Raw genomic sequence first — 26,810 nt, 5'->3', positions numbered from 1 at the left:
ACCAGTGATAATTTGATGTTAGAAACAGCAAAAGACAATCATTATAATACTTCAGAAGTAAAACTTTTCAATCAGTATATCCAAAATACACTTAGACCATATTAATCTGCACATCCAAATTCTAACAGATCTTAGGAAACGAAGAAAAAACATCGAATTACCATTAATTCCTACTGTCAATATATATTATTAAAAATTTAAGTCCAGCTATATAACTGTTACCATTTTTATCACTGTGTGATCTTACGCAATGTACAGGAACATGGCTCTCCCCCAAAATAGTGTGAAGAATGTTGCTCTATTTAAAAAGTACACTATACATTGCTTAAAGGTATGCTATATTTATCAACAAGCATTGCTATAATAATTGGTAATGAGTCCCTAATCAGAAACTCTTATTAAATTACTTAGAAAATGTGATAACATCATCATAAAACTAAAGACACTCACATACTCACTATATATGATAACAAACCTCAAAATGCCTTTTGATACTGGGGATTCAACCCTGGGCCTCTAGCATGCATTCTACCATGGAGCTACATCCCCAAGCCACCCTAAATCTTTAAAGGATACATAACTCATAAATAAGGTTACCTAAAATAACTACACAAAGAACATTAGAAGACCTAAATGTTGTTTGTAAAAACATGTACTTATAACTATTACTTGTGCTTATCTTACTTAAACTTTGTTTTTACAGATACAAAGAACTCTAGATCACTTAAGCAAACAACATTAACCTGAAAAATTGATAAGCTCCCTCTTGATAAGTAGATGAATTTGAAAATCACCGACTACTAAAATGTTGCTTCAAAAAAAGGGGGCTTTCCTCCTTCAACATTATTCAGTTTACTTATATACTGAAAAAAGAGATTTAAGAAATACTAAATAAACCAACTTGCAAAATTTAAAGCATCTAATGTTGAAGATTATTTGGAGGATGTCATCAATTCTACAAATATTTTATTTAGTTTTCATTCTTGTAGATTTATACTGAAAATTTCCTGGATTAATAATTTATCTTGAATTCATAAATATCTACTATCTATTAGGCAGATGTCATTCAATCTTTTGGCCTTTACTACTAAGTATTTGTCAAGCAAACATGTACTTTCTTTCATAGCAACAAATTCTATGCCTAATTAAGAATCACTTCAAACCTTAGAAATTAGTAAGTCCTTACAAAATTACTTAAAGGAGAATAGGAATTAAAAGAGGGAGTTGTAACAGGTGAGAAATTACTTACTGAAATGGCACTAATTCTTCTTGGCTGAGTACAAACTATCCTGCATGCAGATCCTTTTCCTCTTTCAATGTAGTTATCCAAAATGAACTGAGTAACTTGAGTGGTTTTTCCACAACCAGTTTCACCACTTATTACTGTTACTTGATGATTATCAATTAAATTTACCAACTCCTATTTCAAAAGGGAAAATAAGGAATGTTGAGTAAATCTGAAAAGAAATTAATCAAAATCCTACCCAACTGAAAATATAAACATTTTTAACAAACATACTAATGCTTTTTTAAATTTTGTCATGTACAATGGCTGGCAGTTTGGATACCTAGATCTTACAATTTTCAAGAAACAAAAAGCATCAAGCTATAAAGCAGAGAGAAGGTACTGCCAAAGAAAAACATGGATAAGAACAGAAAGAAACAGGTCATGAATTCCAAGCATAAGTGTTAACATTAAACTGAAAGCAAATCTCTTGCCTGCGTAACTACTGAGGATATCATGGAATTATAGCATAATTCATCAATATGGCTTAAAGTACTAGGCAAATTTTACACACTGCTTAAGTTATTTTCAGATTATTTACTTTCAAATAATTAAAATAAAAACAGATTTTAAATATCTAATTAAATGGATAAACTTTAGGTGTCTAGACTCCATCTTTAGGAAGATTTTCCTTAAAAAAATTTTCCTTGATGTATACTAGCATTCTGAATAGTAACATTCACTGTATTAATAAAATCTTCCTGTTACTTCAAAAAAATCATGGGTTATATTTTCAACTACAAAATAATGTTACTTGAAAACTTATGTTTTAAACATTTCTTGTCTAAACCGACCTATTTGGTACATTGGAAAACCCTTCAAGTTTGAATTCTGAAAATATAGTTGGTAAATATAGTGAGTCCATCCTTATCCATTAGTGTTGCATCTGTGAATTCAACCAATTATAGATGGAAAATTTTTGAAAAACTAACTGCATCTATTCTGAACATTTTTTGTCATTATTCCCTAAATAATATAGTACCAACAAGTATTTATAAAAACATTTATATTACATTAGGAATTATAAGTAATCTGGAAATGACTTAAAGTATACAAGGGATGTGTGTAGATTATATGGAAATACTGTCCCATGTTATATAAAGGGACTTGAATACTTACGGTATTCATAAAACATCCTGGAACCAATTTTTGTGGAGACCAAGAGATTACTGTACTAAGAAGTGGAATGTAATCTATTCATTCATTCAATAAATATTTACTGGATGGCTGTACAATGCCAGGAGTTTCGTATTATATAATGTTTAGAGTAAAGAAATACAAAATAAACAAAACAGACCCAGTTCTGAAGAACTTACACTGGACTAGGAGGGGAAGACAGTCAGGTAGTAATAAGTGCTAGGAAAAGTAAAAGAAAAATAAATAAGGGTGGGAGGACAGAGAAGGATGGGGTACTTCTTCATTCTATATAAGGTAAATGTGTTATGAAGCTTAACAATTAAAGTAAGTAATGCCTTCATTTTAACTAAAGTGCTTAGTCTTGCATTAAGATCAGAGTATTTATCCAAAGGAAATTATACAAAAAAATTCTATTTTTTTAACTCCAAAGATTTCAATTGTAGATATAAATGATAAATTTCTAAAAAACTATTTCATTATCATTTTTTCCTTTAATCCTGCAAAAATTTAAAAAAATTACTTCCCTTTAGAAGGTTCATTAACATATTTTTCAACATATAGCTATTTTAAAAAATTGTACTCATGCTACAAATCAAATAGTATAAAGTATTTTACCTTTTGCATTCCATATGAAGGCAGCTTTTCCCTGAAATGCTGAAATTGTAAGAAAAAGTAATTTTTATAAAAGCAATGTATTCAAATTGGAACCACAGTAATAACATAACCTAACCAAATGTGCTAGAATCCAAAAGTATTTTTATTATAACTTGTGTGAGATATTATAACTTATTTAATTCTCAAATAACCTTCTGATTTATACATTCATCTCAGATTTGATCTGAACATCACATTCTTTTTTCTACTCATCAGTAAACTGTTCACTAATGCAGTAGGCTCTGGATCTGATTTAAAGATTGTTTTAGGGTAGATGCCTCTGAGTGTAAAAGAAAACTTAAAAGAAGGAATATACAGTCATTTCAGAACTGTGTTCTTAGTTAATTCAAACACAGCCTGAATGCCTCAAAGGTTTTATTTTATAGGGCTGCCACATCTTTTTATTAAAAAAACACAAACAGCAATTTGACACAATAAGATACTGAACAAATTTACAATTTGCTGGATTACAACTGAAATACTAAGAAGGAAGTGACTGATTCTTTCCTATATTTTCTTTTACTATGAGACAATTTCTGGCTAATTCTGAAAGTTTTTATAGAATCTTATATCCTATTACATAAAAACACTAAGAAAGTAGTACTAAGATTTACATTTAACTAGAGACAGCATATGACATGAACCTCCAGTGGCATAAAAATAAGTGTTTTAACACTCTCTTAATAAAAGAAACTTGATTTTAAAATAAAATCAAAATTAGAATTGCCATAGGTAATTAATTACTCCCACACTTGATATAGTCAAGTAATCCTTCCCAGTAGCATAAAAATGACAATGTGATGATTTAAAGTGACTTCAGTGAAGTAATAAGTGACCACTTTTTTACTGTAGTAATTAAAAAAAATTTCTTGAAGTAACATCTGAAAGTATTAATACCCATTGCATCAAATGTAACCATCTTAATATGTAAGCATGTCCACATTACCCCACTGCACTTCAAACAAGAAATATTTAGATTTGCTTCCCATGTATGTGAATCCTGCTAAAATAGAGAGATATGGCCCAATATTCTTTCCCAAGGCCACCAAATCTTCTGTCTTAAAATTTGGCTATGGCCAAGATACGAGATGTGATTATAAGCAGTGTGAAGAAAAGGAATGTCTTATTACTCTTCAGAAGATAAGCATAACTAGCATATAGCAAGTAGAAAGTTAATGCTACTTATACAAACCATAAAATAAAAAATATTGCATATTACCAAGTATTTAAACACAGTTCTTTTGAGAATCCTTAATTTTTTGTATACACTAAGCCTTTACAAATTGTCTGGGAAATAAAGACAAATTGTTTTTACGTTTTATGCATTTCTTCTTTCTGTTTCAGATCAATTTTCAGTCTTTAAGAACATTTGAGTTCTGTCCACCATACAATAAAAGGCAAGATAACAACCAACTTTCCTTGTTCGTAAGTCTACAAAAGCAGCTAATCTTTTAGCAACAATATTTTGAATTAATTCACCTCAAAATCTTCTCCATCTCCTCAAATCGTATTTTAATCTCATAGGTATCAAGGAGTTACCTGATTTGGCTCATGGACAATCACAGCTTTCAAAAAATCCAATTTTTATCAATGAATTGATCCTGTCTTTCTTACAGGAGATAGCTGCCTTTCTCAAAAAATGATACATTATTTGCATAAAGATATGTTCCTCAAAATTCCCTCAATATTATATATATATTCACATATACATACATACACATATATTTTATTACATCTATCTCTAGAATACCCACAAAGCATACATTTGTGTGTGTGTGTATATGTGTGTGGTGTGCTGGGGATGGAACCCAGTGCCTTGTGCATGTGAGGCAAGCACTCTACCAACTGAGCTATATCCTCAGCCCCAAAGAGTACAATTTTATAACTATAAGAGACCTTGAAATGTCTTGCCTAATATGAAAAGAAAATATTAGAATCACTCAGGGGAACTTCAGTTCTTGTCATAGTTTTATATTTAAAATGTTGGTTAATATATGAACATCACAAAATTTTTCTCATTTATACAAGGAGATGATTAAATGATCTGAAAACTTCATAATTCTAATCACCTTTACTAAACAGAACTAAGAAGAGTGATTTTGTTTTCACTGGCATTAGCATTTCTTAAACATTTCTTCTCACCACACAAGCTTCTGCAGATGAGATAGGAAATTGCAGGTTATATGTAGTAATTTTTGTTCCCAATGTTTCTTTTTACTACTTGAAAAGCAAAAGATTCCCAGAGAATGGTTTCTTGAGAAATCTCACATATCTACATTGTGCAGCCTATTTTTAACCATTTCTCTCATGTCTAAGGAGAGATCGAAAAGTAAAACTTCTTTCCACGTCTTGCTTTCTATTACCTGCATTTCAATATAACGAGGGTCAGTTTTTTTCTTTTGTAAATCCTCCAGTAACTTTTGGTCTAAGGTTCCATCTGGTTCATTTTCTTGTAGGAGATACTCAGAATCTTGGTCAATGTATGATTTGTCCCTGATCCTAAATGTCTTTTTATCTTGGTTTTTCACTTTCTTTTCCTGGCTGTCAAGTTTCTTCTCTGAGCTTGGTTTTGTCTCACCAGAAACTTCAGTACCATATCTACTTTGACAAAATAAAGAGTAAAAACAGGTCAGATGAAAAGACACTCAAGTCCTGGAACAAAACATAATAATGTGCTGTCTAAATATTTCAAAAATCACCAAAACTTAAAGCTTGTATTTTTGCTCTATAAAGCAGTAATGAAATATACTTAGATTCCGGGATAAATTCAGATTTTTCCTCCTTTAAAACAGATACTGTCAGATGAGTTATTCTTTGTGACAATTAAAAACAAAAATCCACAAGTTATTCTTCCATAGCATTTTTTTTCTGATTTTTATAGACTTGCTGTATTTCATAACTTCATTTTCTTCCTTTCTGAGCTACAAATGGGATACATTATACAGTCTCTGAAATACTTTTCCTCGCAATGATTTAGTTTTTTCAAATTTCTAAAACAGAAGCAATTTAAATTTATGCAGACCTCCCAAACAGAATAATTAAGAAAATACAAAATTGATGCACAAGAAATACTAGTACATCTCATATCTATACACACTATGCATTCCCACTGCATGGGTTTCCTATGGGAATAAGCCATCTAATATTTTTCCTCAAAATCTGCCTAATTAACATAAGAAAAATGAATTACTTCAAGAGTAAATTCTACTTATTGAAGAGCCTAATGATATTATATTTATTATCACTATTTTCCAGCTTATGCTATAAAAGAAGTGTTACTCTTTGCCCTTTTTTTAAAAGAATGCTCTTTGTTTTACCCATGATCCTCAGGCGCAAACCAGGATATCTCTGCTTCTGAATCTTTATCATTCTTTGCTTGGACAGAATTTAGCAGCTGCACAATTTGCTCTTCTCGTCGTTCATCCATGTGTACCACAGCTCTCTATTTTGTACAATGGAAAGAGTGTCTTTATCAATGTAAGAAAGCATGTGCAAAACCATTTGATAACTAAAAAGAAAAATAAAGGCCAAATAACATATGTTCAACAAACACATAAAAAAAGTTAATTATCCATACATGCCCTCTAGCCCAACCCTACTTCCTAGACCTAGTTAATGTTAACATTTTAAATCTATCTTTAGAGACCTTTTCTTACCATCTAGTTTTAGAAATAGCTGTAAATATGACTGGGAAATAAAGCATATTTGTATGCTTCCTCTCATGTACATATGATAGATGTTTTCCTGTTTTAAATTTTCATTTATTAAATTCTAAACGTCCTATCTTTAAAAAAAAAAAAAGCTGAACACTGGGAAACAATATTTTGGGTGTAATGAGCATCTGAAATTTCTCACACTAAAACAAATATAACTGGGAAGTAAGAAGGCTGATCTCCAAGAGGGACTAAATAAAATCGATAAGTACTAATGGAGATGACAAATGCAGTTGTTTCAGAAAACTAAATAAAACACCAACTCTGACAAAGATAAGATCCTTGGTAAGCCATGAAAACTTTTAGAAACCTTAAGTATGCATCTAAGAAATTATAGGCCAAGGTAAAAGAATGAATGCCAAACCCAATTTTTGGTGGCAGTCAAAGGATGAGCTAAGCTTGAATTTGAGGCAATGAAGAACTAGACGACTTTAGATAATTAAGAACAACAGTGAAGTTTCCTAACTACAGTAATCATTAGGCAGATGGAAATATGAACCTTGATCTCTGGAGAGATTTTATGTTTTTAAAGTCATGATATAAATTTTGGAGTGCTCAGTAAAAGGCCAGGAATTGAAATTACACAGATACACGAATTTTCTTAATTTAGGAAAAAACACCATCTCCATAGAGATAAGGAAGAACTTTGACAAAGTCTGGCATTGGTGGGTGGCTAAAGCAGAAAAACAAATCAGTACCTGAACATCAAACTTCTTAAAAAAACAAACAAACAAAAAACCCTCTCTTGAATCCTTCCACCCCAAAAACCACTGCACTATTTTGCTTTCACCACAGTAAAACTGTTGGGAAACACTCCCTTTCTCATCTTTCCTTCTCTGGCCCCACTGCAATCAGGCTGCAATCCCTCTACTCAGAGAGGCGATCTCACCATGGTTGCCCATGACCTTGTTAACCAATCTAAGACATTCTCAACTCTCACCTCAGGCCTATGCAGTCTTGCCACTGTTAGTTCTTCTTTCATATACTCTTCTCTCAAATACTGCTCCTGGATTCCAAAATATTGCCTACCTCCTCATTTCTTCAGTTCTCTGACTTCTCTAACCTGGATTCTTTTGTATCCTTCTCTTCCTTGGACCATCTCCTAAATATTTGTGTTCTGTATTTTACAGCCTGAGTGCTCTACAGACCAAAAGCACTGCCATCATCTGGGAGTCTATCAGAAAGGCAGAATCTCTGGCTCCATACCAGTCCTACTTTTTAACAAGGCAGGTAGTTCCTATGCACATTCAAGCTGGAGACATCAACTGTTTACAGAATTCAGGCTTGGGTCCATTCCTCTTCTCAATATTTACTCTCACCCTTCAACTACCACATGTGGACCCATGACCAATCAAATGCTTACCTCTGGTCTAGAATTCTCTAAGCATCAGATACATTCTGAAATCCTCTTTTTTATGCCCCCATACAGTATCAAATTCACAGTGTCCTTAGCTGAGCCCACCATCTTCCTCCAACAAGCCTGATATCTATATAATCATAAAAGTGTCATCCATTAATACTGCTGTTCTCATCCTTCCAAATTAAAAAAATAATACAAAATCATTCAGTGTATCTGCTAAATCATTTCAATATGTCCATTTCTACTTCCAGTAATTCTAATCAAGCTGCCAATCCTTATCTTAATTAGTACAAGGGATACTTAACTGGTCTCCCTACCCCAGGATTACCTCTCTTCAATCCTACATTGCTGAGTGAATTTTAAAAATTTAAAATCCAATCATTTCATTTTTTTTATCTCATGTTTCAATGTACTTCCCAGGTTCTAGGAAAAGTCAATAAATTTCAAGTTCTGGAATAGAAAAATATAAGTCCAGAACTTTTCAAGCTAGAGTTTGTACAATTTTATTAAAGAATCATGATTTGCATTAATGTATTAATTTAAAAATGCAGAAAAAGTGCAAAAACAAAAACACAACAACAAAAACAGAACAATATGCAGATAATTATTACTTTGTGAAATTTTTGGTTTAAGTATGTTCTGAATTTTAAATTGTAACACATTTCTTTTTGTGTAAAGTGACACACAAGTTTGAAATTCACTGTTCTACCCACCAAATTCTAAGTTCCAGGTTCTTATCATTCAGTTCTTTGAACATGCTTTTCCTGATCTCTATGCATGCTGTGGCACATACTTCAGCCTCAGTCCAAAAATCCTTACCAAACTCCAGAACCCTGAACACAGAGATAAATACACTTTGCTATAGCTCAGGTTTCAGCTTAAGGATTACTGCTTCTCCAACATCTTCTAAAAGCTCCAAGTCAAAAGATAACCCATACTGTCCATAACTTAATACTTTAACACTGCACTTTGTCCATACCCCCTAACAATCTCTCTGGTAAATATGTTCTACACCTTATTAACACCAGGCTTAAGACAATGTCTCAAATTAAGTCCTCCATGAACATCTATTGAAAGAACTGTAAGACTCTATTAGCAGAATGCTTTTACTTTACAATTACATGGGTTATTTTAAAAGGAAAAGCTATGGGAACTCTAATGAGGAAGCAATCATACCAGGTTGAAGGCAGTCAAAGGAAAAGTTAGAATACACCAACTAAAAAGTATTCATATTTCAAGAATATACACACATTTCTGACAGCAGAATGATGTGTAATAATAAGAAGCAAAAATAAAATACATTTACAAAGTCTATAATTACTTCAAATTGGAGACATGGTCTCAGAAAGATAAGCACAGAGAGGGAAACCTGATATGTTGAAGCCAGAATCACGAAGATTCCCAGAAAACATGTTAAGAAGCATCAAAATGTATTAAAATGAGACAGAAATGACTTAGCTTCAGATCTCAAGTTGCAAGCAAGAGAATGAGACAATGAAATTAGCAAATCTTTCCTTTTAAAAGATCACAACAGTGATTTAATAGGTCAGTTTAATAGCGTGTAGGAGTAGAAGCTATAAGACTAGTTAGGAGTCCAGAAACAGAAAACAAAAAGTGGTCTGATCTATGGTAATTGTTATAGAGGTAAGTGGTTGGATCTAGGATGCATTAAAGCTGCAGAGCTGATAGATTTGCTAGAATTAGCAGAATGAAAGATACATACCATTTGGCTATAAGTAAATAAACAGTAGTGAGATTTATTAAAATGGAGGTTTAAGGATGGAACTAAATATCAAGAATTCCACTCATAATATTTTAATGTGAAAATAATAATCAATATTTTTCCTTAACTTTTCATCTGTTTAGGTCTATTTTTTCCAACTACACTATAAAATCCTTAAATATCGCTATGTCTTTAGAGCCCCATAGTAACGTGTAAAACCTTGTTTGAAAAGGGGTTAATAAAAGTTAAATTACTGTGTACATAATTTTAGTTATGACTTAATTCCATTACTTTTCCAATTTCAATAAGGCTTATGTGTTTCTCTGGATTTTCAAAAAAGTTTATTCAACGAACAATTAGCTTTTTTTTTTAAGATAAAAATGTGATAAGTTGTGAAGATAAAGCCCCAGAATCATTTCAATGAAAATGACATAAAGAAAAATAGTTCAAAAGATGATTTAATTACACTTTGTATCTAATATAAAAGATGCTTTTCATCAAGTCACTAAAAGTTGTTTTAAGGCCTATATTAAGCCAACTTTTGTTTAATGAAAAAAATCATGTTTTTATTAGAATAGACACTCAGGAAACTTGATATTTCCTATAGTGCTAGTCTTCAAAATAGTAAACTCTTTAAAAAAAAAAAACTTAAGCCAAATCATATATCCTACTTCTTTCACTTCTAGATGCCTAAGTTTCCTTCTTAAAGAGGAGCAGCTGATCAGAAATTTCCCCACCCCAACATAAAAACACAATCTCTGGGTTCATGGCTAATTTTAACGCTGACGAAAACAGCGGGACAATTTCCCTGAACCACCTACATTTTAAACAGCTCAAGGCACTTTGGTCCTACGCAAATGTAGCTAAAACGCAGAAGGTCGCGACTCCAGACTGAGCCAGGCAAGAGCGCCGCACGCAGAGAACCTGCGCGCACGTGCTCAGCCGGCCCCGCCCACCCGTCCGCCGTGGCTGACGTTACTGCGACGTACGACCCAGCGGCCCGGCGCGTCGCGAGACCTGCCCGCCCCGCTCTCGGTGTACCTCCTGCCTCTCGGCATCCTTGTTCTTCTGCGTCTGCTTTTTCGCGTACCACAGGCCAATCTCGCGGCCCTTCAGGTGCCCGGGATGCCGGCCGCGGCCGCCCCGCCCTCCCCCACTACCCCCAGGTCCTCTGCTTCCCCCGCGGCCCCCGCCGTAGCCCCCGCCAGAGCTTCGGGATCCCCCGTCGCGGCTCCAGTTCTGATGGGAGTCATAGCTCATTGTCCCGGCGGGCCGCAACGGGTGAAGAGCCGCAACCGCTGGAAATGGCGTCCAGTCCCGGAAGCGGATGTGCGTCCACTTCCGTTCTTGCGCCCGCGGCGGGGGAGGGGGGGCGCGCTGGTGTCACAGGCAGGCGTTTCCGGTGACGCCAGGCGGCCGCTGGCTGGTTCACGTGGTACCTGCTGAAGGGATTGTGCTGGAGTCCTGCGTGGGTTTTGGAGACTACTTGTTATGGTCTGAGTCTAATCAATGTTATAGATTGTAGGTATAAGATGTTGATAAGCAGAATAAGTAAGATGAGATAAAGTAGGATAATAGAAATGGGCACTACAAGGTGAGCAAACTGCCCTGGTAATAAGTTAGAAGTGAGCATAGAACAGACCTTCATCAGGCAGGAATGGGCCCGGTTATGGGAAGATGCCTCAAGAAGCACTGTAAGTCCGAATTCAAATCAAAAGAGAGCTTTATTTACTTGGCCAGGGATTGTCACTCACTGCAGAGACTCAAGCTCTGTGGGAGGACAGCAGCTTTCTGGTCCATCCAAGGAGAATATAAGCACAAGAACCACAACTCAGTGACTTGCTTATTGTCATGTAAGCTAGCCAATCATAGACTTAATTACTAAATTAAAACATTAATAAGTGGGACCTGTGGGCTCTAGGCAGGAATGGAATTTTCCATTCAGCAAGTGAGAAACTGATGTGACTCCATTTTTTTAAATAAATAAATAACAGCAGCTTCTACCTCAAGGCCTGTCCTAAGGAAGGGGGTGTGACCCTTGCCTTGGAAAAACCCATAGAGCACTCCTAAGCACATATCCACCCTGCTGAGTTGTTTGTCTGTAAATAACAGGAGAGGTCTGCAGCACCAGGTGTCCCTGACTCAGTTAGGCTAGGTGAGGACCCATAGCAACCCCCCTAGCAACCTCCAATCAACATGAGACAGGGAAACTACCTGGAATGCCAGATGATCCCCAAGTAGTTTATGGTGGTTGATAACATGTTGGGAAACCATGTAGCTTAGCATGCCTCTTGGCCTAAACCAATCAGTTCAAACGAATCCCCCATTGTACTAACCAATCACACCTACCCACTAGAATGTGCTAATCAATGTTAAGGGTTGTTGTTTGATTTTCCCCTAGTATGGAATGATTTGCTGTGTGATGTTGTGACGCATAGAGTATCCCCCCCAAACCTATAAAATCTCACTGAGCAAAGGACCGGGACTCACTCCCTGGTACCACTGCATCAAGAATGGTTGTGAGTCCAGGCTCCAGCTTGCAATAAAAACTCTTGTGTGATTGCATCGGATTCGGCTCCTGCAGGTCTATTGGGGTCCCACGAATCTGGCATAACACAAGCAATCAATAAAACAGAAGCAAAAAAAAAAGCATTAGCTTTGCAGTTCAGTTGACCACAGTCCTGGGTTCAAGCAGGTGTTAGACAGTCGCATCCTGAATTTGGGTCAGGATGGGGGGGATGTGAGAATCTACTTCAAAGTCATGTAGACCAACAAGGGCATTCAAACCCAGGACATAGCTCACTAGGACCACCTCTGCATCCTGAGTAGGGTACAATTTGTGGGGTACAAAGTACAGAAAGAAAATTTTTTATAAGAAAATAGCTTTCATTTCAGTTTCTCAGAAACAGCTCTTTTAACAGTTTTTATAATAAAGAAGGCAGCAAAATGGAGTCTTAGGCCTGTCTATGACAGTTCTTGCTTTATAATTGTCTTATCTCATTTATCAAAATCTTATATCTATGATCTATATCTTTTGCTAATCTATAACCTATAACTTACACTCTCATTGATTGTATTTATCAGGTCACACTACAACATCCAAGTAATGGTGTAATCATGTAACCATAAGACATAGGATGTAAGCCCCAGGAAACAAGATCTAAAACACTATAAGGTTTAGATAAGTAGGCCAGTGATTGTAGATAAGAACAGGCTAACATGGTATGAATAAGGTTAAGTCAATGTAGCCATAGTAACCCCTCTATGAACTTGTTATGTAAGCGTTTTAAAAGAATTAATTTTTAATTAATTAAAAATTAAATTAATTTAAATTTTAAAAATTGTTTGTTTGTACTTCATGTGCTTGCCCACCAATGTACCCGAACCCAGGATGTATGCCCAGCATGTGGTTGTCTGTTTTTATTTTGCTAACTGCTTTCTCAGCCCCTGTATTCGGCTTGCTTGCAACTTGCAGAGTCCATAGAATGTGGTTTTCTTCCTTAAATACTCTGACCACAGACAGCATGAGGTTGTTCTCCCTTAGGGTCCCTTGGACTCTGTGAGGGACAGTCTTTGGCCAGATAATAAAAATTCTTAAATTGGCTTTTAATTTGGACTTAAGAGTGTTTTCTGAGCGGGCACCCCATAACATTCTTGAGTTTGTTTCCAACATCAATTCAAGCAGAAGAACCTGTGATTCAGTACGTGGTACTAAAAGTGAAGAAATGAGTTCATCATCTGTCAAGAACAGCCTGGACCGCATTTACGTATGTAATTAATTTTACGCTTCATCAAAGCACTATCTTTATTTGACACCTTTTTCCAGTAGTCTAAGAGCAGGTTGTGTACCCACCTTCAGTGCATGGCACTTGGGAATGTAAATGAACAGCACTTTTAAGATCTGGACACTCACTTGAAATCATATACTATCAACCAGGACACTGGGGATTGGTACAAACTATTCTGGACTGATATATTGGCCCACACAGGCTTTCTGCTTACTGGAGAATATCCAGTTCATTCATAAGTCTAACTGATCCACAAGTGCTGGAGATACCCACTGAACAAGGCAAGTGTGATGAGCTTTCATTTCTTAGTGCTGAGTGGGAGGTATGGGCAGAAACCATTGTGCTATGAACTAAAGGGAAATGCTGTAGGCCATCCAAAAGGCCAGATCACTCTGCTCAGTACTAAATAGATGTTATTTGAGTTCCTGAAGTCTCATCTATCCCCAAACTGAGTCTCAAAAGAACTTAAGAGAGCTCAGTTGTTGTAAATCCCTTGGCTAAGAAAGGAACCAGAAAAGACCAGAGTCTCCTTGTTGTAGAGCTGAGATTTTCTGAGAAACAGGCAGCTTGAAGACAACCCCTTCTTCAAACCCTGAATCTTATGATCAATTTAGAAAGATTTCAGACCTGCTACTCAGAGTATTAGGAATGAGTTTATTGAAGGAATAGGGGAAGAGGACACTTAAGGAAAATAGTGGATACTCTCAGAGAGGAGGACAGCATGCCTCTCCTGCACTCCAGTTTTACTGGGGATCTCAGAGAAGTTTCCAGAGTCCCACCCAGGCCCACCTCTTGGCTTTTGGCAGATAGCAGCATGACATCAGGTTGTCAAGTACCCACTGCCATGGCAACTTTAGGTCATCTTGGCCCATGCTGACCAGTTTTAATTGGATTCTTAACCTACATTCTTAAATATTATATTATTGGGAAAAATTATCCCTGGATTCCTGAATTTCAGGATCTGGTCACAAGAGTCTCCTGGGTTTCTCCCATTGGGTTGGGGCTGCATTTTCTCCTGCAGATTAGTTTGCTGAGGAATGTGACCTGTCCTGTCTACTTAGGCCAGACCAGGCTGCAGGTAAAGTGCTTCTTGGAAAAGAAAGCATGTGGGGATCAGCACAATGTTTTATAGAATTATTGTCTTAATCTCATGTTCCCATATTTGCATCTGTCTGTCCCCAAACATCACTAGAGACTAGGAGTCAATACTGCCTAAGTATAAAACTATCATAGCTCCCATCTATCCTGTGGACCCTTTTATCCTCCCTAAAATTATTCATTTTCCCTAAAGTGTCCTTCTTCCCTTTCCCCTCCCTTATCAGACAGGAAGAAGTTGGCCCACTTTATGCATGTTTTCACTTTACCTGTGATCAACTATAGTCTAAAAATATCAAAATAGAAAATTCCAGATAAACAGTTCTTGAGTTTTAAATTGTATGATAGTCTTACCAAAATGCTGGAATCTCTTACTGTTCTACTGTGTCCTTCTGGGAATATGAGTCACCCCTGTGAAGTATCCACATAGTGTAGGCTGCCGGCCCTGTACTTAGTTAATTGATTCAGCGTGGTGGTATTGGAGTGCTTGTGTTCATGTAACCTTTTGTTTTGTTTTGTTTTTTACTTAATAATGGCCCCCAAAGTGTAAGAGTAGTGCTTCTGGCACTTCAGATATGCCAAAAAAGAAGCCATAAATGAAAAAATGAAAGTTCTCAGCTTAATAAGAGAAGGGAAAAAAATCTTGTTGAGGTTGCTGAGCTATATGGTAAGAACAAATCCGTCTCTAAAATTGTGAAGAAAGAAAAAGAAACTCATGCTAATTTTGCTGTTGCACCTCATACTACAAAAATTACAGCCACAGTGCAGAATATGTGCTTAGTTAAGATGGAAAAGTGGTTATGTTTTAGGTGAAGGACATGCACAGAAAACATGTTCCTGTTGACAGCAACAGGTTGCACCCAAAAGCACCGTGTCTGGCTTCAGCTCACAATGTGGGAGTGTTTCATCTCAACATCATTAGAAAGGTAACTTCAGAACAATGAGATAGTCTAAGAGGGGAAAGAAAGAGAAGAGAGATACCACATTCATATCACTTTTATTACAGTATATTTCATAATTATTTTATTAGTAATTAATGTTAATAACTTAATTACCTAATTTATGAATTAAATATTATCATAAATATGTTTTGGTAGGTAAAACATTCTTTATCTTGACATGGTGACATTTGGATCTGATATTTATGAAGGTCTAGGAGTAGGTTTATTGTTCCCTTTGGAAGATAAAACCCTTATTTGACCCCTGCCTCCACTTGGAGATAAGGATGATAGAAAGACATGGTGATGAATGTGACCCTAGCTCTGTATAGATTATAAAAGTATGGATATTTGTGAGGAAGGGAAAAGGGGGAAAAAGGGAGAAAATGTTTCTGTGTCACATCAGAAAGAATATGGAAAAACTTTTAAAATAAATTAGTAGATTCCTATGTTCAATTTTGGAACAAACTGGACATTTTAATTACCTTGAAAATGAGTTTGTAGAGAACAGCTCTTCTTAACTATAACTGGTATAGTAAAATCATAACTAACTTAAAATCAGCTGGGCAAAGAAATTGACCGATTTAAAAAGTATTACTATTGTTTTTACTAATTTGTTCTCCAAGTTCCCTCCTTGTTAGGCAAAAAGGGAATAGTGGGAACCTCTTAAAATTGCTAGCTAATATTTGTCGATTTCTTCAAACCAATCTTTTTGTTGTCATTACTGTTTTTGTTTTTGTTTTTTGTACTGGGGACAAAACCCAGGGGCACCTTACCACTGAACTACATTCCCAGCCTTTTTATTTTTCATTTTGAGACATGGTCTTGCTAAGTTGCTGAGGGCCTCCCTAAGTTGCTGAGACTGGCTTTGAACTTGCAGTCCTCTGCCTCAGCCTCTCGAGCTGTGGGATTACAGGTATGTGCTACTGCACCCAGCCTCTTTAGGACAGTCTTGTTTCAGGTAATTTTTTTTTTTTAAAGAGAGAGTGAGAGAGGAGAGAGAGAGAGAGAGAGAGAGAGAGAGAGAGAGAGAGAGAGAGAGAGAGAGAGAATTTTTAATATTTATTTTTTAGTTCTTGGCGGACACATCTTTGTTGGTATGTGGTACTGAGGATCAAACCCGGGTCGCACACATGCCAGGTGAGCGCGCTACCGCTTGAGCCACATCCCCAGCCCGTTTCAGGTAATTTTGAAGTTCCACTTCCTATTAGGCTTTTTTCTCTCTGTTCCCTTTCTCTAAGATGAGGCATGATTGAGATGTCTGGCATCCCTGGCCCTGTCATTGACTGCTCTTCTGAGGCTGCTGGTTTGATCTGGTGCTTTGGCCTGTGCTCATTAATGAAGTTTCTGCTAATGCACTCATACCAATCATTGCCTGGTGGTTGGCCCTGGCTAATTTAGTCTTGCTTTAGGAATTGTGTCCCCTGCAGTGGGCTTTCCCTTCCAGTTGGTTCACTGGCAGGTAGTCCACCTGAGATTTTCAGCTTCTGGCTCACTTTGCTTCATCTCAGCAGTCTCTCTGGCAAAAACACTAGCTAGATCATCACCTGCCTCCTCATCTCTTGAGCAGTAAGCAGCAGCTTCTGCATCTCTTCTAAGCTATGTGTGTGGGGAGGAAGGTTCTAAAGTGCAGTTACAAGTATTTTTTTTTTTTTGTACAGTGAGCCACCTGAAAATTTGGTGTAAAAACAATCATTATGCTTATGTAGTTCATGCATCAGGAATTTGGACAAGGCATAGAGAAGAGAGTTTTTCCTTGCTGCAAGACGGGTGGTATCTCTTCTGGAAGGCTTACTAGTTTGATCTAGAACCATTTGGAGGCATCTTCCCTGGAATATCTGCTGGTGGCTGCAGGCTTTGGCTGGAGCTTGGTTGGCTGTGGGCTGGGAGGCCTCCTTATAGCCCCTCCCTTGGCTTCCCTGTGTGACCTCCTTTGAGCCTTGCAGCATGACAGGTGGGTTCTAAGAGCAGGTGTCACAGAGCAAGGAGGAAATATTTGGCATTAACTAACCTCAGAAGTCACACAGCATTTTACTAGTTGAGAGGGTTACAGATGTCCATCTGGGACCACATCTGGAATAAGACCCAAGGTCCATACCTAGCCTCAGGGCACTACTTACCTGCCTTTCCCTTCCTCACCAGTCTGCCTCCACCTACCTGCACTCTCTCCCTCTCTCACTTATCTATATTTGTGTTGACCTCCTGGATGGTTCCACAGCATCCACAAGCACCCTCCTGCTTCCAGAAACTTGTGGCTCTCTGTGCTGGGCTAGGATTTCCCTAGAGAATCACAGTATGCATCCTATTTTGAGTCTCTTATTCATGAACCTTTCCTGACTGAATTATTAGAAAATGCTCTCAGTATTTTCCTTTACTCTAATTTTTTTCCTCAGCACTTACTACCTGATTCTGCTTTTAGTTGGTCTCCTTGGTACTTAACACATGCATGCATGCTCACATGCATACACACATACACATTCACTACTCATGATGGTGTTATATCCAAATAAATCCATCAGAAATTGCGTGTATCCTAAGCTGAAAATGTGTTTGATGCTCCTAACTTGCCAAACGTCATAGCTTAGCAACACGACCTTCCAAGTCCCACTGTCTGTCTGAGGATCCTGGGCTAACTGGGCACTCCAGCGCAGTGATGCCTCCCAGCTTCTCAAGAGATTAACCTACCATGTTTCACTAGCTTGGAGAAAGGTCAGAAAATTAGAAGTATAGTTTCTGCTGAATGTGTATGGATTTTGCATATTTTTCATAAAGTCAAAATTTTTAAATGGGATCACTATATGTTGGTACCATTTATGTATGTATATATGTAATGTGTAGTAAAGAACCTGATCTTATCCAGAGAGACGTAGTTTCTAATGCCCTGCAATGTCATGCTTGATCAGGCTGTCTTTGGGGGCCTTGGCCCAGACAGACAGTAATAATGTGATTGATAGTGGGGGCCTTGGGGCTTTGATAGTGCTGGCTTGACCTCTAAAGGGGCTGGAAACTAGCATCAGTCTGGTGAGCAGTCCATCATGCTTACCTCTGCCCCTACTGTGATGAAGCCCATTAAAGACACTGGACTCAGTTTCAGATGGCTTTCCTGGTTGGCTATATTCTGCATATGTTGTCACACACCGATGCCAGGGAAGTATTGCTGTCCATGACACCACAGGAAAAGTGCAACATAGATTCCACACTTAGTTTTCCTGGATTCTGCTCTATATACTTCTAACCTTGGCAGATTTCAATTTGTAATCTTTTGCCCATAATAAACCATAACCATGAATGTAGTTTCCCATGAGTTCTATGACTCCATCAAGTGAATATGCAAACAGAACCCTGTGAATTTGCAGTTGTGTCAAGAGGGAGGCAGTCTTATATGGTCTGTGTTCACCAACTGCAGTTCCTTAACTCACAGAATATGTATATTTATGTATGTATTTTGTTTTTCTTCCCAGTTTCAATTCCAAGTAACTAGAATAATTTGTAATGTGTAGTAGTCATCTATTGTAGTGAAGAAATGAATGGAATTAATGAAAAAGTATAGAAATTAAGAGGAAATCTGTGAAATCCAACCTGTAGAATCATGTTAAGAAAGCCTCCAAGAGATGCATAAACAAGTTCTCCTTTATTATATTCTGAGAAATTCTGTCTTCAGAATGAGTTGTCTCTGACAGTCACAACTTTTGGAAGTTTGGAAGATTATGTGTTTTTATTATTCAAGAGGTATAGGAATTATGTTTGCAGTTTGTAAGTGTCGCCACCAGATGGTGACATTTTTATTAGGTAGCAAGTTGTTTTTATCCTCAGATACATCAATTTATGGAGAAAAGAGATAAGCTATCCAAAATACTTCCTAATAAGAGCAACTATGTGATCATATTTTACAAGAGTAAGAGATCGGAATATATCTATCACAAGATATCAGTAAGGGTAGTTCCTGTGCCAGGAACACGTTTTGATCATTAGAATCACTCTAAGGAGTAAACAAACCTGAGAAGACTGTGTAGTGAACTTCCCTCTCCACTGTCCATGTGGGTCTGGGGGAGCCACATATGCTTGTTCACAGATCTGCCTGGTCTTTCTTGCAGACCCAGCCGCTGTTGGTTTAGGGGTCGAGGTGTCACAGCTTAGCCCTATTCTGTGATGAGCAGGTTTCTTTGGGCTACATCATCCCAATACTGCTGCATACAGCAGAATTTTGAAATGTGCCTCTTGTGTCGTTCAGTACCAAGGGCTGTTCAGGGTATATCCTAGTGGGTTTCGTTTTCTCAGTCCCCAGCTGTGCTCTTCTCCAGTGAAAAGAATGTGGAAGACAGCAGGGAAGTGGGTGCTGTCTTCTAGCCCAGTTCCTCTGCTCTTCTGACCTGATTTCTATCGTCTTTCCATTCACTGTGCCCAGTTAAAAGGGGTTTGTTTGCATTCTTTACTGTCTCTTCAGTTTTATTATGATCCTGTTTCTAATTTCCTTGTTGCCCAAAACTGCATTTTTAAGTAGCAGTATCATATACCTCTTCTTTAGAAAATGATATGTCTACATTTATCAGTCTGTCTTTTAAGCATTATTGGAATATTCCATTAACCTTTATTTTTAAAAGACATTTGATGTTAATGATTGATAACATTAGACTGATTTGACATTTGTCATTGTGTAAAAATTTGAATTTATAGGTATGCCATATTTGAGACTTGATTGCAAACTTTACTAATGGCATTGCATTTGCTTCCCAAATTTAGATAACGAGATATTGAGTAGTTATGTAAAACATGGAGAAAGTCCACTGAGATCATCATTTTGAAAATTATTTTTTCTTGGTGGCAAAAAATGCCTTCTAAAAATGAAGTCATCTGAAAGCCCATTTGAATCAGTTTGGGATTTCAATTTGGTATAATTAAATCTCCAAAACGAGCTGTTCCAGGGAACAATTCACTCAATCTATAAGTTAATAAATGAGATGTGAGTGAGGTGGGCCACAAAAATGTCATTTCAGTAATTTTGGGAAGTATTTATGTGATATATTTAATATCCACATACAGAAGAGAAGAATAAAGCAGTTTGAGGAAAAATCACTTCATAATGTTTGAAATATACATCATAATAAACTGACAAAAGAGATTTTGCAACTTAATGTATTTTGAGATTAATCTTGAAAAGTCTACCTTACAGTCATTTAATAGAACATATTTTGAATCATTTCTTTGGGAGAACATATCTTTGGGGAAGAAAGAAAATAGTGCTTCAACTTAAAGTAATATTTGAAATAAAACTGTGCTTCAAGAATGTCTAAGTAATTCACCCAACTTGCACCTTAGGGACACTTTTGTTTTAGACTTAGAGCGTTTCCCTCTACTTTATCCTGCACCTCTTAGGACTTAATCTGGAAGTTTTCCCAAAAAAATTTCCATTCAAATAAACCAGACAGTTCAGGATGAAGTGTACAATTACAGCTTTGTTGAAGCTTAGATCTCAAAAATTCAGGTAATAGGGTCTTGTCCCAAGGAAAGTGCTGTTGGGAGGAAAGGGTGACTCTTTAGGGTCTGGTGGAGGTCCTTGGGTGGTTGGGACATGCCCTTGAAGGGGAGTGTGGGATGGGTCCTTCCTCTGTCCCTTGCTCCCTGGCTCACCCTGACCCGAGTGGCTTTGCCACATGCTGCTACCATGATGTGCTGCCCAGCACAGCTTTAAATACAGTTGGGCCAACCAGTCATGGACTGGAGTCCCTGAAATTGTGAGCCAAATAGACCTTTTCTCTCTGTAAGTTGTTTATGTCAAGTATGTATTATAGTAAAGGAAAGCTAACACAAACTTTTACAATAATATTTGAATTAGAGACTACTTTGAATTACACCTGTAACATACGACATACTAGTTTTATAGGCTAGCTGTTACATTTAAGAGAGAGAGAAAAATAAGAACCAGCATTTATAGAAATGAAAGAAACAACTATTTATAAACTAGAGACATGCGTATTTCCAAGATGGAAGCTAATTTGCTTTTAAACACAAGAATGTATTTCCTAGACACAGGTGTAAAGATAACACAGTAATTGGAATAAGCTTGCTTTGCTAGCCACATTTAGGCAAGGCTCTTCAAATATAACTTGAAGTTTTGCTACATTGCTTCCATTGTCAAAATGCCTCTTTCCCCCCTTTCTGTGAAGGCCAACACTGGGTGTAGAAACATGTGCATGGGATCAGTATATGCACATGACAAACACAGGCAAACACATTAGTAAACTAGGCCAGGATTTGACTTAGAAAAGATTTTTTTAGAAATCAGATAAGACAGGAAATCATTTAATTACCACAGTGTGTGATCTTAGGTAGCACATAAGATGCACTCAGTGTCTGCACTGGTTCCAGTTCCTCACACTGAGCATAATCAACTAGTAGAGCAGTGAAGCTCACACCCACGGGAGATGGCAGGACCTCAGCCCTGGAAGGAGGGCTGGTGCGCAGTGTGTGGTGGCAGGGTCCCCTCTGCCTGTTAGAGCGGCCCATTGCTAAGTCCCCTTGCCTTCCTCCTCCCTCTTCCTGTAAGCTTGATTGAGCAGCTGGATTTCCTCCTGGTAGCCCTCCCTTTCCTGGTGCTGCCTCTTGCTGTTCTGTCTGTGAGCTTCCACGGTGTCTGGAATGGAGATGTTGATGTCTCCGTCGGGATTGCTGGTGGGTAAAAAAAGGGAGTAGGAAGCCGACTCCCCTAGATCACATGAAACAAATCTGTTCTCTTTCCGTGAGTAGCGCAGCGATGGGGATCTGACTTGGGTGGAGGACTGGCTGATGTTGCTGATGATTGACACAGTGTCCAGGGCCTCCTCATTGTCGCAAATTTCAAGAACCTCGAGGTGTATTTTCACACTGGTGTCCGCAAATGTGGAGTGAGACTCCTCTGAGTTTGGTTCATGGCCAACGCTTTTAGATCGATAGACTTCTATTTTCTTAGAGGTCGGGGTTATTTTTTGCCCTTCTGCGCTTACCTCATATGTAGAAAGAGAGAGGGTTTTCCCCGTAGGTGCCTGAAGAGACACCGTCCCCTGGAATGCACACAAGGGAATGGCGAGCCCACCACCAGCACGCTGCGGACAGAAACAACATGTTGTTATGGAAAATGAGTCTCTGAGAGAGGCATATTTACAAATTCATTTTATGCATCAGAATAGTAAAATTTTTCTCTTTCAGAACCATTTCCCTAGAAACTGTTTATAGATATAGGAATCATGTCACAAAAGTACCAAGCTCAGTTTCTCCAAGTTCAAATACAGCCTCTAAATGAGCACAGTCAGGAACCTTTCTTTGAAGATAAGGAGCATATTTCCACAGTTGAAGGCAAAATGAATGTACTGATGGGAAGGAAAAGACGTTTCTAAGCGAAGAATTTGGGCATAAAATTGAATGCATATTTACAATATAGAGTTGCTTTTATATGTTTGTTAAATATTCATTTACATTTAAAAGTTTGCATAGGTTGAAAGAAATGCCAACTGCATTATCAGCCTGTACTTTTTTTCCTAATTAGTATGCCTGAGAGAATGATAATTGTACAATGGTGACTCAATTAAGTACAAAAGCTATTTCAACTTTTTGGTTTGAACATTCGTAAGAGGAACTAAATGTCATCAGAACTATGCTGCAGTGGCTTTCATTCCAGAGAAACCACAGTCATTAAAGTAACCCAACAATGGAAAACCCCTCTACATCACTGCAAAATCTTTCATAGAAGTTTAAACCTTTTCTATTATTCTTTGTATATTGTTATTTTTCAAACCATACTCACCACTGAGATGTGCTTAAGAAATGGAGAAGAAAATAAAATTAATTCTTGTGAAAGTCTGTGCTTCATATTGCTAATTCATCCCTTTATACTTTCAACTGACCTTTTTTTTCCTGCATGTTAATTAGTCTCACAAGCAGATGGCAATATGCAAAATTTCCCTGTGTAATGGTTCTCAAAACCGAGTCCCTAGACCATCATCATCATCTGGTAACTTGTAAGAAATGAAAGTGTTAAAGCTGAATGCTAGACTTCCTAAATTAAGACACTCTGAACACAGGGTCTAGCAGTCTGTTTTAACAAGCCCTCTGGGTGATATGGTTCCCTAGTAAAGTTTGAGATACATTGCTCTAACTACAGAAATGTCACAGTTCAATAAAAGAAAGGTGTGTTGGTCTGACATTCTATACATGTGCTTACTATCCCAAAAGCCTGGATTTACCTAACTGTTTCTGTCTACCAGGGGAATTGATAGGTAGCTACTGGTGTTTTACCTGTTTGGGATGGCCAGCCTTCCCAATTTCCCTAGGACTGTTATAGCATTGAAATTTCTGCATTTCCAGAAATCCCTCAGTCTTAGGCAAATTGTTGTGCGGTGGAGAGTGGGAGCTTGGTTACCTGTTTTCCATGGACATTTTGTATCTAGACCCAAGAAGAGTGACTAGAGGAAGCACAGGATCAGGTCCCACTTTTGGAGAGCAGCTTGGGTTCTCTTCTGTTCAGAGAAGTCTGTATGACAATGTGTACCACAAACTTCTTGGGTGCTTTTACACTGTGCTCCTTAAGTGAATTTCGGGACTATGAAGAATGCATTCTGGTATATGTATGACATGTCTCCAGATTTTCCCAATTACTCCCTGTGGAGAAGTTTTGAATTCCATTCATCCATAAATGGACCTGGGAACCTGACTTCAGGGCCTTGTACTCCAAGGGGCCAAAAACTTTAACAGCATATTCTATAAAGTTCAGTTTGGCCTTCTGCCAAGGCCGAGGACTTCATCAGCTCCACTGAATGATGTGGCTGAAGCTGGAAACAACACTGAGTTTCACGGCTGTAAATAGTGGTGTTTGGTGGCAGCTTTTGGCAAAGAGAAAATGGCCTCCATGTTTATTAATCTATTCATTGAACATTTGCTAATTGTTATATGCTAGAATCTTAGCAAGCATTGGGAGTGCAGAGATCCCACAGATGGTTGAACAAGTAAGACATGTCAAGATAAAACAGTTTTAGCTTTAGGTGTAGTAACTGAGTTACCAAGTTCTATGGGATCCAAAAAATGATTACCTCTAATGGAGAGATTAAATGTAGGGGTGGCACTTGAAATTGACCTTAAGAATCAAAAGATTTGTAGTTTTAAAAGCCAGCCAGCCAGCTAGCCTGCCTGTCTGCCTGCCTGTCTGCTTCCTTCCAATACAAAATGTAACAGGATATTGAGCCACTTTAGCTTATTTACATACATGTTACACTTCTTGCTGATTATGAAGAAGAATTTACAGCATCACATTGTGAAGCTAGTTTACATATATCCTTTTAAATGACATAAATATCAGTGTTACCGTCCTTAGTATCAGACTTTACAGGCCTTGATTTCTGAGTGACACCTCATAAATTGAAGGACTATCCTAAAAAATGTCCCAAAACACTTTTGTTATCAAAGACAGAAACTTCTGTATTATTTTTTAAATAAAACTTGAATGAAACATTACTCAATCAGAAAATCCAACTGTCATGTAGTAAAACTTATAAATACAGCTTTCTTTCTTTATTCTGAGAGTAAATCTGAAAACTGAACTCCCTTACATGATACTTTGTTATGAGAAAAAAAAATCTACCTCAGTGCTTCATAAATAATTTCTAACATTTTTTTACATGATGTGATACATTATGTAAACAAAGTGCTATGGACTATACTAGCTTAAGACAAAAATATGCTACAGAAACTTAGTTACTAGGCAGTCCTCAGTGGTTTAGACATGTCTGTCTAGGGAGAATTTTCACTAGACCATTTACCATGTAATCACTTACCATGTTCTTATGTGTACCAACTTGCACCACTGATAAGCCATTAATATAAACCAAATGAGATGATGAATTATGTGCATCTGATTTTATATTTCCACATAATGCACGTTGCAATAACTCCCCCAAGATAACCTTCCCTTCAAAGGAATAAACCAACCTCACTAAGGTAGCAAATGACAGCTCATTAAAATTGGCATTTCAGAATTGCATAGAGCCAGGGTTTGGTTAAGTATAAAGCCTGATTTTCCTGAAATAACATTCAAAGACCTAAGTTATTAAAGTCATTCTGAAGCATTCTCATTCAAATGGATGGTCTCCATTTAAAAGACATAGGGGCAAGAACACAAAGACGACAACAAAAATCAGCCTGGTTAAAAATGTGCAAAAAACTTTCATAGATAACTTCTCTAAAGAAGATCTACAAATGGCCAAGAAGCATAGAGGAAAATGCTCAACATCACTTCTTACTAGGAAAATGCAAATGAAGACTGTAGTGTAATACCACATGGCACCTGTTGGTCTGACTGTTATTTTAAAAAATAAACAATAAATGAGGAGGATGTGTAGAAATTGAAACTCTTGCACACTGTTGATAGGAATGTAAAATGTGGTAACTGCAACAGAAAACAGAATATAAGTTCCTCAAAAAGTTGAAAATTGGAATTATCACATGATCTGGCAATTCCACTTCTGGGAATATACTGAAAAAGAATTTAAAATGGTCTTAAAGGGATATATGCACACTGATGTTCATGGCTGCATTATCTGCAATAGCTAATGTGGGAGCCATCTAAGTGTCAACTTGTTGATGGGTGGTTAAGGAAAATATGATATATACATATAATGGGATATCATTCAGGATTAGAAAGGAAATTCTGCCATATATTACAACATGGATGAACCTCAAAGACATTATACTAAGTGAAATAAGCCTATCATGGGAAAATAAATACTGTATGATTCCAGTTCTATGAGGTAATTAGAATAGTCAAAATGTAAAGACAGGAAGTAAAATAATAGATTCTAGGGACTGGGGAGAAAGTAATGGCAGAAGGGGCAGGGATAATTGTTTAATGCACATAGAGTTTTAGTTTCACTAAATGAACAGAGTACTAGAGATAGATGGTGATGGTCATGGCATTGTTATATAAATATACTTAGTACCACGGAACTATACATTTAAAATTGATTAAGACAGTAAATTTTACATGTATTTTACCACAATTCAAAAATTAGGGGGAAAATTAGAGACAGATTATATAGAAACAGATATGAGCATCCATTTATACTATTAATCCAAAATTGGCAACTTAATTTCAG

At 37.1% G+C, this 26,810-nt stretch overlaps 2 protein-coding genes across 4 annotated transcripts in view; both read right to left on the bottom strand.

Annotated features, from left to right (window-relative positions):
* Dhx36 (DEAH-box helicase 36) overlaps nt 1–11,208 on the bottom strand; it is a 40,082-nt gene extending 28,874 nt beyond the window's left edge. Inside the window, exons 1-5 of one of the 3 annotated variants that reach the window (XM_078043531.1) lie at nt 10,914–11,208; nt 6,394–6,518; nt 5,440–5,677; nt 3,038–3,076; nt 1,250–1,420 (exon numbers count right to left, since the gene is read on the bottom strand). In XM_078043531.1, coding sequence (XP_077899657.1) covers nt 1,250–1,420; nt 3,038–3,076; nt 5,440–5,677; nt 6,394–6,518; nt 10,914–11,132 — 792 coding nt within the window. In that variant the 5' untranslated portion in view covers nt 11,133–11,208. Of the gene's footprint in view, nt 1–1,249; nt 1,421–3,037; nt 3,077–5,439; nt 5,678–6,393; nt 6,519–10,693; nt 10,717–10,913 lie in introns of those variants that run through there. The other 2 variants (XM_005325691.5, XM_078043532.1) reach the window with 2 other exon arrangements.
* Nucleotides 11,209–19,310: 8,102 nt separating this feature from the next.
* Gpr149 (G protein-coupled receptor 149) overlaps nt 19,311–26,810 on the bottom strand; it is a 76,865-nt gene continuing 69,365 nt past the window's right edge. The window contains exon 4 of the mRNA XM_005325693.4: nt 19,311–22,772. Within this exon, the coding sequence (XP_005325750.1) occupies nt 22,200–22,772 (573 nt within the window). The 3' untranslated portion in view covers nt 19,311–22,199. The remainder of the gene's footprint in view (nt 22,773–26,810) is intronic.

Source organism: Ictidomys tridecemlineatus, chromosome 3 (assembly GCF_052094955.1).
Source record: "Ictidomys tridecemlineatus isolate mIctTri1 chromosome 3, mIctTri1.hap1, whole genome shotgun sequence".
Taxonomy (NCBI): Eukaryota; Metazoa; Chordata; class Mammalia; order Rodentia; family Sciuridae; genus Ictidomys; species Ictidomys tridecemlineatus.
This window is presented reverse-complemented; position numbering and strand designations above follow the sequence as displayed.